The following is a 10986-nucleotide window of genomic DNA, read 5'->3' as shown; positions in this document are numbered from 1 at the left end:
CATGTGCCGTAGGTCTGCTAGTGAGGTTGAAAATTAGTGCGGACCACCTAACGTCAACGGTGTAGTACTGTAGTACTAGTAGTTAATAGATGTAGAAAAACGTTGGCCTCTCGACTAACGACTAACGTCAACGGTGTAGTACTAGTAGTTAATAGATGTAGAAAAACGTTGGCCTCTTCCGATGATCGAAATCGGGACCTCCTGCACCCTAAGCAGGAATCATACCACTAGACCAAAGAGGCTTCTTGTTTTCCATTGTTTTGACAAATACCAAATCTATGAATACTACGTGACGTTTCTGACAAAATATTACCATATTACGGTCAATACTGTACGGTACTATTAGTACGTAGTACTAGTATATCGTAACCTCGAGCGACGCGTTGTTTGGGCAATGGTTTCACGACTGCTGTGTGGTGGGCACGCACTTCAATTCTGTTTTGGCGACGGTGCTAGCTGGCCAATTCAATACTGTGTTAGTTGCGGTTTACTATTCAGATCACTCACTCATGTTACTATTTTAATAGTATTGATATTAAAATATCAATCGTACCGCGCTATGGTGCACGTCATCTATAAACTACCAACTTTTCACAAAATTTTCTGACTTCTATTTCATATTCATTACTCAAAATTGCAGCAAATTGAGACGTATAATCGACAGATCTCTTTGTGTTGAAGTTATTCTTCGTCTCAGATTCAAATTTGGTGATGAATTGGTCCAGAAATAGATATTTAACCTAGCGGTATTTTACATGGGCGCTTGGATATTTGGCCATAGGGGTGGCCGCTCAGATGTATCTTGATTTTTGTATGTGACTCTTATCCGTATTTAATATCCGGAGGCAGTTGGGACCTTTAACATCCCACTCTAGTGATAAAACGCATGAAATCGGTATTTAACGTATCTGGATTTTGGGTTTAACTACATTAATTGCACGTTAAATAATAAAACCTCCACTCTTCAATTTGGCCAGTTGGAAGTTTTTAGATGAAGTGCACCATACCACGTATTGTGCTTTTCACTCGTTTTGGCTATTCACACCATAAACCTGGGTGTTTGTTACATCGACCCCAGTGTTTTAGATAATCCGTACCGTGATTTAGGATCACGTTTCGTTACAGAATGTAATTATAGGGGGGTCATTTATGCAACTCCCTCGCTTTTGCACATTTGAAAAGTGCAAATCGAAGTTGTATCTGCTATTCTCGAGGTATTTATTCAACCTTGTAACACTGTTACAGCAGAAGTACCACTCTTTTAGCCACGTAAAACCGACGCCAAAACCAATGAAAAGCACAATACTATTAATAGTACTACTTACTACTCACCTCAAAATTTGACTCATCTACACAATTTCAACGAAATTTGTACCAATGAGAAGCTGGGAATTCGGTGTTTTGCTTGATCATATCTACTGTCCGTTTGGGCGGAAGGAATGCAAGAATGGTTTCTCCCATAACTTTTACCCTAACGTAAAAAAACAGTTTAAGATAACTTACAATACGTGGTTAGGAGCGTAAGTTAGTACTTCCTCTGCTCCAGGTTACTGCCGACATTTACTTTGAATTGACACAGGCAATCGAGCCCTCACTCAATTTGGGCGAATGATACTTTGAAAAGGAATTGCATGAATTTTTGCAAACGATTGGTTTATAATCAGCGCTTAAAGCAATTGTAAGCCAATGAAATGTCATAAATGAAGAATTACAGCCAATGAAATGCAAATGTCGCCAGTAACTTGGAACATGCGAATTTTGAAATGTCGGCAGTAACCTGGAACAGAGCAAGTATTTTCTAACACTTCAATATTACTCTTGCACATGTGGCCTCTAGTACAGCACTAGTATTACTAGCTCGCTCTATGGCGCCGCTATAAGCTTCCTTACTGTATATACAACACACAACTTGTTTGAGAACAAACACAAGTGCACAACTCGGAGAGAAGGCGCGACTGTTTTTTACTTTTGGGCATCCAACGACGCAGCACCCGAAATGATTTCGATCAATTCGGTCGTGATGCGCGTTTGGCGGGCCTTGTTGTACACGGTGCGGAGGCTCGAGATGAGGTCCGACGCGTTCCCCGAGGCGTTCTCCATGGCGGTCATGCGGGCCGATTCTTCCGACGTGTTGGACTCCAACATGCCGTGGAAGATGGCGGTGGCGAGTTGGAATTCCTTCAAGTCGGCCAACACTTCTTCCTTGTTGTCCGGCTCCAACTCGTACTTGTCATAGATGTCCTTGGTGATGTCCACGGAACGCACGGATTGCAGGTACGAGATCGCCGACACAAACTTGTTAAAGATCACGTGCACCTTTTCGTCGCCATCGACACCGGCCAAGACGGCTTCGGCCAACGCACTCGCCTTGGCAAAGTTGGGGGGGGTGACCCACGCTTCCGTGGCATTCCCCTGGATGGACGACGCATGGGTGCGGCGCAATTGACCGCGGCCCTTTTCACCGATCAAGAACAACTTGGTGTTGTCCAAGTTGTCCTTGACTTGGAGACGGGTCGACTTGGCGATGAACGAGTTACACCCGCCGCACAACCCACGGTCCGACGTAATCGGGATAAACGTGTTGTGACCCGTCAATTCTTCCTTGGGGATCACACCATCCTTTTCGTACACGCGGATGGCACCATCGAGGTGTTCCAAGTACGTCTACACACATCACCATGTGCATAAATACCTTGCAAAAGATGAACACGAAGATATGCAAGCATACGGCGAAAGGGCGACCTTCGGCAAGGCGACGTTCAGCACCACGCATCTTGGCCGCGGACACCATCTTCATCGACTTGGTGATCTTGGCGATGTTGGAGGTAGCGTTAATGCGCATAAGAACTATGGACACACCACATTAAGACGCATGTTCATATCGATGTTGCCGACATACTTTGCTTCTCGGTGGCCATGCCACGGGCACCGGCGACCCTGGAAAAAACGACACACACATCTGCGCATGAGATACTGGAACAACCTCCATATACACATGTCATAGGTGTGACGTCAATGCACATACTTGATGGCGTTCACTTGGCGAGGAATCATCGACATGACGGAGGTCCAGAGTAAAATACGCAAGTGTTCCCCACCGCTCAGTCAGTAAGTGGTTCTGGGAGGACATCGTCATGGCAGCTTATGATTGGCTAAAATACCAAAATCGACGTAATCACGAGCTTGGATTGGACAAAACTACATGATTCAACTCAGTCAGTCCGTACGTCGTACGTACAATCCCGTACATTCCGAGCTGCTTTTATTTGACAAGCTTAATCCAATCGTACGTACACTACAATGAATTGAGTTACATACATATACATATAATAATAATACGAATGTACAATGTACGCCACGAATGTACGAGAAGTTGGGATCTTGTCAGTTACACCTTTGACCTGTTCTCGACTTCCCCATCCATCGCAGATCGCAGATCGCTCCCAGCAGAATGGGCAACGTGCAGGCGCAGGTGGGCCGTGTGGGAACCATTGGCCGACGCAATGTGGAAGTGGTCAAGTACCTTGGCGAAGGCGGGTCGTCCTTCATCTTCCTCGTCAAGGACACGGGAACGTCGCAATCGTTGGTGTTGAAGCGCCTCGTAGCCAACGATGCGGTAGGACGGACTCGCATGCAGCAGCGTGCTTATGGAGGTGTCTGTTGCTAGATGAGCATGGAACTGATCACGAACGAAATCGAGTTCCATCGACGGTTCAAGTACCCGTCGATCGTCGAGTTTGTAGACCATCAAATCCACAAGGGTCGCAGCGAAAGCGAAGTGTTCCTTCTCATGGAGTTCTGTCCCGGTGGCCACTTGTACGACAACATGAAAAAGATGGGCGACAAGCGCTTCTCCGTCGAAGAACTCGCGAAAACCTTCCGCGCGCTTTGTGTGTACGCCATGCCAATGCGATCGTTCCGTCGTTGATGTGTGCATGCTTTAGACCGGTGCAATACCTCCATCGACAAGAACCCCCCGTGGCGCACCGCGACATCAAGCTAGAAAACTTCCTCAAGTCCAAGTCCGGCGCGTACAAACTGTGCGATTTCGGATCATGCGTCGAAGGTCCTCGCCACCTCACGACCAAGGTACGACCTGTCTCCATTGAGTACCAAGTACCTCATTGAGTCCCAAGCAACTCCATTGAGTACCAAGCAACATTATTGAGTACTCCCGTGTGTAAACTACCGCAGTTCATCTTGTTGAAGTGCCTTCCTCCTAGTATTCCCCAGGATAAATCCTAAAAGTCCACCATTCCATTAGGAAGACCGCCGTACGGAGATCGATATCGTGGAGAAGCGCACGACTGCCATGTATCGCAGCCCCGAGCTCGCCGACATTGAAGGCACGGCGATGTTTGGCAACGCCGTGTTGACCGAGGCCGTGGACATTTGGGTAAATTTCCCAATGATACATTGATCTATGTTGGGTTGTTTCATGGGAAATTTTCCCAGGCGTTGGGCTGTGTGCTGTACACGATGGCGTTTTTCAAGCCGCCATTTCCCCCCGAAGGGCTGCGCACGTCCAAATACTCGATCCCCACGGGCCATGGCTATGGGAAGGACGTGCCGGAGCTTCTCAAGCGCATGCTCTGCGAAGACGTCGACGAGCGCGCCAACATTGACGAGGTGCTGGCCTGCTGTGACGCCGTTCTGGCCTCCCAGCCTCTGCCGAAGCGGGGCAGCGTGGCCAAATCGACGTCGCGCCCAGGGTCTGGCAGCAATTCTCGTACGAATTCGGCCGACAAGGCGGCGTTGGTGGGGAATGTGGATGGGGATTTGTCCCCATCAAGTGCTGCGATGGATTTGCTGGCTGCCGCGGCACCCGCCCCCGTGACGCCCCATTCAGGCGGTGGGTTTGCAGACTTTGCGGATTTTGGGAAATGCACCGTGTCAACACCCGCATTTGATCCGTTTGCACCTACGACGCCTTCCCCAATCCCGGCGACTCCATTGGGATTGACTGGGAATAATCCCACCGCCAAAGTCGTCGACTCGTTTGGGTTCCTTGTGAGCCCGACCAATGCTACTGTTGCTGGACGAGGGAAACAATCCGAAGGGCGCGATGGCTTTCAAGCGTTTGAAGACTGTTCCCCAAAAGCTCCGACCTGGGCCCAAGGATCCTACGGGAATTTTCCCCAGCAAGTAGGAGCAGGCTTTCCTCAACAAGGGGGGTATCCGCAAGGCACCAACAGCTATCCCCCACAAGGCAACTTTCCCCCACAAGGCAACTTTCCCCCACAAGGCAACTTTCCTCAACAGGGAAATTATCCACCACAAGGCAATTTTCCCCAACAAGGCAATCTCCCCCAACAGGGAATTTTCCCCCAACAAGGCAACTTCCCCCAAGGCAGTGGCTTTCCCTCTCAAGGGTTTCCAACTGGTGGGGGTGGGGCATTTTCCCAAGGGAACGGCGGGGCTAGTTTGCCCTTGTCCCCCATGGGTTTGCACAACCTGCAGTCGCCTCCCCCGTCGGCCAACAACCCAAGCTGGAAAAGCTCGTACGAGTTTAAGTTTTAACAAATCCATCATATCATAGTACAACCAGTCTGATGATATCTTGCTTCAAAACGTGCTAACTCGATCAAACAAGATGGCCCATCGGATGTCTTATATGTATATGTATGTACTAGGTACTGTTAACGGTACTATTACAACTCGTCGTGAGTAGCTTTGGGTGACGAACTCGACGCTTCGCCGCACACGATGGGTGTGGTGAGTGTGGCAGAGTACACGCACGTGCTCGGCTCTTCGACGTTCGTTAGCGCCGTCGTGTCCCCGCACACCAGAGTCACATGGAAGGAGCGCTCGGGGCCGTTCCAGCACTTGGCGCCTCCCGTGAACTTGAGCGCCGTGAGGGGCAACTCGATCGGTTGCATGGTGCTACAACCATCCACGGTTATGGACGATGTATATATATATATATTGTCGGTTCTTCGAAATTGGGGAGGGGATGCAATCGACCAAACCGATCCACAATTGATCTGATTGGTTGAATTTCATTGAGACGGTTTTGATTGGCTAATAATTCTGAGCTCATCTGAGGTAGCCAATCAAATCGATTTAAATTCCAACGAGAAACCACGCCACAACACGAAATTTCACTCGAAAGCACAATATATATATATATATATTGTCGATTCTTCGAAATTGGAGTGGGGTGGTGCTTGCTTTCAATTGTAGCAGCAGAAGAACCAAATCAATCGACAAATAATCAATCGACCAATCAAAACCCACAACACGACCATCAAGTAGCCAATCAAATCCACCCTTCGATTTGAACTCAATTACATTCAAAAGTCATCAGAACAAAAACTATTGATCGATAGAGTAGGCGAGAATCACCACAAAAGTCCAAATGTTGGGTGGACGATATATGCCATGCACAATCATACATCACGGATCCTAACTACGACGGGATATCGATTTATATATATATATATATCGATGGCATCACAAGATCCACGAGAAAACGAGAAGAATGTTTGTTTGGACTGGTGGTTTGTATACCCGAGAGACGTTTGGTCCTGGTTGGCTTGGCCAAAGTAGCACATTTTGTACGTGTACTGCCCCGACGTGGTGTCGACGCAAGAGTCGCGGAGGCTGTAGAGCACATCGTCTGGGCCGTAGGAACCGCGGAGGGTCGCGTCCAGCGACGTCAGTTCCGAGTCCACTTGCGTCGCTTTGGACTCGGCCGCCGCGAGCGCTTGGCGGGCCGCGACCGCCTCTATGAATAGGATGCAGTTTGTTATATATATATATATCGAATACGAGTTATATATTATATATATATCGAATACGACTTATGTACATATATATAGTATACGAGTTCAATATATGTTTCCCGGCTATGGGAAAAGACACACGATGGATGGTAGCAATATAACGTGTGACAAGGTACGAGTAGTAAGTAGGATGCAACCCAACGTCATACTAGGAGCATCATACTAGTAATACTAGTACACTTTTCATCACCGAATCACCACATGAAGAAGACAAAAGGGGATGATATGATTCTTCCCATCGTGATGGTCCCAGGTTCAACCCCACATACAACACAAACGAGGAAATTTCCCATCCCTGTCATCACCAAAAGGGGGATAAAACCCAACCAACCAACCTGGTCGGGAATTGGTCGCTTGGTTCGCCGTGAGTTCGGCAAACAGCGTGACGATGGGCCGGTCCGGCTTCGTGGGCAGCGGCACGGGCTCGTACTTGGACTCGTCGATTTCAACTGGCGCCGGTTCGTCCCCGTCTCCCGTCGGCACTTGGGCGGCTTCCTTGGCGGCTTCCTTCGCTTTGGCCAGGTCGGCGTTCAGGTCCGTGATGCGCGTGACTTCATTGCGATACGCTTCCTCGGTGAGCAAGTACGCCTGCTCTTGCTGCTCAATGACCGACTGATCCGAAGGTTGGATTCCTCGAAGGATGTCGAGAATGTCGGTTTTAACGTAGATTTTGTCGGTCAAGTCCAGCACCTACATACATATTTAAATGTGTGGGGAACGTATCCCAGTATCCCACTATAGACGACGATATGGAACATTCCCAACACTATCTGACGGATCCACACGGACTAGTGAATGGGAAAATTCCCAATAATCCCAAGATTCCCAAGATGCACAGGGAAAACGTTGAGCCATACCAGGTCCACGAGTTGGGTCGACGACATGTCCAACAATCCCAAGTGGGACGCGACCTTTTTACGAGTCGCACGGGCAGCTTCCTTTTGAGCCTGCACTTCCAGGGCTTCTTCGGCCGCCTTGGTCGCTCGCGCCGCCGTCACCGCCGTGTCCGCCGCCGCCTTTTCGACTTCTAAATCGGTGCGCTTGCGGAAATGCTCCTCCTTCTTCAACTTGGACGCGGCCACGACGTCGGCGCGCGCGTTGCGGCCCGCCGCACGGACGGCTTCCTCCGCTTGCTCCTGGAGGTCATACGCGGCGCGAAGGGTGGCACACGTGTTGGGGCAGGTTGAACTTGACTTGTACTCGTCGCTTCCGTCGCAACAGTCTGTCGTCGTCGGATGAAGTTGTTAGACATGATAACATGATATGGAGGCAATGTATTTACCGCAGAGGCCGTCGTTCACGCGCGACGTGGGAACGTCCGACGAAAAGTACCCGACGTTCTCGCAATGAAACTGGACCCCGGTATGCGAACACGCGGCAGTCCCTGGCTCGTCCGTGCCATCGCGGCAGTCACAGTAGTCGTCGTTCACGCTGCTAACGGGAATAGTCTTGGTGCCGCTGTCGCAGGTCAACTGGGCAAGACACGTCGTCAGATTCAATGATATTGTGGACGACACTAGTTCGTACCGACGACGCAAAGGCAATTCGAGCTCGGAAATCCGGCTTCAAGCCATATAGAATGCGTTCTTCTGAGGCAGTGCATTCCTTCACGGCCGTCATGGCCGCGACGGCCAGTAGCATTCGGAGCTGCATTATGTCGGCGTGTGATTTGCGGCTGGAAACTTACACTTGGCAAGTTGTGGAGGTGTCGCGAGGGAGTTAAATAGCCACCATGTCGATTGCGAAACAATATAATGCGAGTGCAAATAGAATTGTATCCAAGTAAGAATTATATGATTGACATTATAAAATGAAAGGAACCATTCGAAAAAGTAGGCAATTTACGAGCACCTAGATCGGCATACACGCACCACATTGCTGCTCAAATGAGTACTTTATGGAGTGGTTCATGAAAAAAGGTGCGTGTTCCGGGTGATGCTGGCAGTTCCGAGCACGATGATCCGAGCTAAAGTACTTCCGACAGTCCTGAACCAAATCCTCAGCGATGGCATCACGGCAGCCTTCCTCATGACGTCTGATGGAGCACTCTTGGGTACGGTGGGCTCGATGAACATCGAGGTGTCGTCGCTGCCCGTGGTGGACAACAAGGTCGTCGGCGCCATCGTGGCCAACGTGTGGGGAGAATACGCCGAGTCGGCCAAGGAAATCTTCGCCGACGAAACCTTGCAAGTGCTGTTCCTGCACTTTGACCAGAACAAGAGCCTCGCGATCGCATCCGCCGGGACAGGGTACCTCGTCTGTGCGTACTCAGACGGCACGGCTCCTATGGGGCTGGTCAAAGCACGACTGCAGGCGTTGCAGCCATTTCTGAAAGGCGCCTTGCAACAAATTCAACTCAACTAACATTGTTCCCTTGGTTAATCTGATGTTCGTCGACGTTCTCGCAACATTCACACATCCGATCATTTAGGACCGAGCTCAGTGCTTAGAGTGGACTGCCTAGTGGCATCTCTATTCATTCATGCGAATGGAAGCAACAGATCCTTCCGCGCTACTACTTATTTGGAATTCCACTACTGGTCACGACACACTCAAGACATGTTCTTGTCACGCAGCCGCCGCAGCTTGAATTGAGTTGGCATTATAGTTCGACTACTATATTCTAAACACACATGCACATACTGTAGCAGTCATGTCATCAGCCACTCTGAACGGCTAGAACTACCTCATCAAAGGCAACGCAAACAAAAAAGAAGTAAACTGATGATTGTAAGTACCGCATTGTTCTAGGGAGTTGCACAACTGGATGAGTTTGCACTGTGGGCAAAAGTGCACACCTTGTCCCTCTTGAACTACTACTACGTACTAGTAGTAATTAATGTACGGAACAAGGGATTCGATTCAGGCACTCGCGTGATAATAAACAACAACACAACGTACTACCACACTTTTGCAACTTGCCCAGATGTGTGACGTGGGCAAAGTACTGTACCAGAGGTTTGCCATCTATGTTTATACATACAAGGGAGTTCACGTTCCCTCGCTCTTGATTTGAGTGTGTAACCGATCGGCGTTTCAAGCATGGCTATCTTGGGAACCCCGTGACACGCTTTTCTGCCTGCTATATCCACCGCAATAGCAGAAGCACCAGCATGGCGATGTGGGCTGCCAACTCCCACGGTGGTGGCTCCACGTCATCATTGGGACGCCTGACGCTCGTTGTCGTGTTGGCCTGTTTTGTGGTGTTCCAGTGTATTTACTTCAACTCGTTCCTCGCGGTCTTATCCACCCATCGCATGACCCAAACACATGTCTACCTTCGCAACCAAACGTCCAACGCGTCATCTACCACCATCGACCATCCCCATGATTTGTACAACATCTCGTCTGCTACAGAAAGCACCCCTGGCTCCCAGCAACTATTTGAGCACAGCAACACGATCTTGCTGATCGAACCGAGAGATGACGGTGACGATATTGACGAACCGTATGTCCCCCCTTCGTCACCTGCTTTCGCTGGCTCACCTACCTCAATTTCTTCTCCCCCCACACCAACAACACCTATTCCCCCCAATCCCCCTAACCCAACAACAACATACACTACCACTAACCCCCCAACATCAACCACTGCACCCCCCAAGCCCCCTGAACCAACAACATATACTACCCCCAACGCCACTACAACTATTGCACCCCCCAAGCCCCCCCTCCCAGCTTTATCTTTGGCTGATGCCGTTTTGGCTACGAGTTTCCATGCACTTTTCGATCGACCCGATCATGCCGCGATTTCCACGACATTCCCGCAGGCCACGCGGGGCATCGTGCTGTCGCTTCATCATGCGATGGTTCCCATCGGTGCGTCTCTCGTCCGTGAGCTACGAGCACTGGGAAACAAAGACCCGATTCAAGTCATGCACTGCTTCGAAGCGGAGCTGCCCGAGGCGGACCGAGCGCTGCTGCTGGATATTAAGGACGCTAACGTGGAAATTATCGACGTGTGCTCGTTGATGGTGGCGGCGGACTTGCTGACCGCGGAGGCGGCGACAGATTTTCAAAACTACTGGCTCAAGCCACTGGCGGTGCTCGTGACATCTTTTGATGAGGTGATGCTCCTGGACGTGGACAACCTCTTCGTCCGCGACCCCGCCGAGCTCTGGACGACGCCACTGTACCTTGATACAGGCACTTTGTTCTTCTACGACCGCGTCCTCAACTTCAACTTTTGGCTGAACGAAGCGCA

At 49.9% G+C, this 10986-nt stretch overlaps 5 protein-coding genes and 1 non-coding gene across 6 annotated transcripts in view; 3 read left to right on the top strand and 3 right to left on the bottom strand.

Annotated features, from left to right (window-relative positions):
- Positions 1–170: 170 nt before the first annotated feature.
- On the bottom strand, positions 171–242 carry H257_07073. Its single transcript has one exon. It is a non-coding gene; the product is annotated as a tRNA-Pro (tRNA).
- Positions 243–1793: 1551 nt separating this feature from the next.
- Positions 1794–3101, bottom strand: H257_07072 (ATP synthase F1, gamma subunit). The gene is made up of 4 exons (XM_009832492.1): positions 3026–3101; positions 2900–2937; positions 2729–2847; positions 1794–2664 (listed from the first exon to the last, which is right to left on the bottom strand). Exons 1-4 carry the CDS (start codon positions 3058–3060, stop codon positions 1963–1965), a joined length of 894 nt encoding a protein of 297 aa, XP_009830794.1. The 5' UTR covers positions 3061–3101; the 3' UTR covers positions 1794–1962.
- A 300-nt stretch (positions 3102–3401) lies between these two features.
- Positions 3402–5600, top strand: H257_07071 (NAK protein kinase). The gene is made up of 5 exons (XM_009832491.1): positions 3402–3616; positions 3668–3894; positions 3945–4089; positions 4265–4396; positions 4456–5600. Exons 1-5 carry the CDS (start codon positions 3452–3454, stop codon positions 5518–5520), a joined length of 1734 nt encoding a protein of 577 aa, XP_009830793.1. The 5' UTR covers positions 3402–3451; the 3' UTR covers positions 5521–5600.
- Positions 5595–8496, bottom strand: H257_07070 (hypothetical protein). The gene is made up of 6 exons (XM_009832490.1): positions 8313–8496; positions 8068–8257; positions 7643–8007; positions 7121–7475; positions 6511–6727; positions 5595–5883 (listed from the first exon to the last, which is right to left on the bottom strand). Exons 1-6 carry the CDS (start codon positions 8436–8438, stop codon positions 5652–5654), a joined length of 1485 nt encoding a protein of 494 aa, XP_009830792.1. The 5' UTR covers positions 8439–8496; the 3' UTR covers positions 5595–5651.
- A 214-nt stretch (positions 8497–8710) lies between these two features.
- H257_07069 (hypothetical protein) lies at positions 8711–9191 on the top strand. The gene has a single exon (XM_009832489.1). It carries the CDS (start codon positions 8721–8723, stop codon positions 9147–9149), a length of 429 nt encoding a protein of 142 aa, XP_009830791.1. The 5' UTR covers positions 8711–8720; the 3' UTR covers positions 9150–9191.
- A 713-nt stretch (positions 9192–9904) lies between these two features.
- Positions 9905–10986, top strand: part of H257_07068 (hypothetical protein) — a gene marked incomplete at both ends in the record, with an annotated part of 2181 nt that continues 1099 nt past the window's right edge. The window contains one exon of the mRNA XM_009832488.1: positions 9905–10951. Within this exon, the coding sequence (XP_009830790.1) occupies positions 9905–10951 (1047 nt within the window). The remainder of the gene's footprint in view (positions 10952–10986) is intronic.

Source organism: Aphanomyces astaci (genome assembly GCF_000520075.1).
Source record: "Aphanomyces astaci strain APO3 unplaced genomic scaffold supercont1.14, whole genome shotgun sequence".
NCBI lineage: Eukaryota > Oomycota > Saprolegniomycetes > Saprolegniales > Verrucalvaceae > Aphanomyces > Aphanomyces astaci.
Note: the sequence above shows the minus strand (reverse complement) of the source record. Positions and strands in the feature narration are given on the sequence as shown.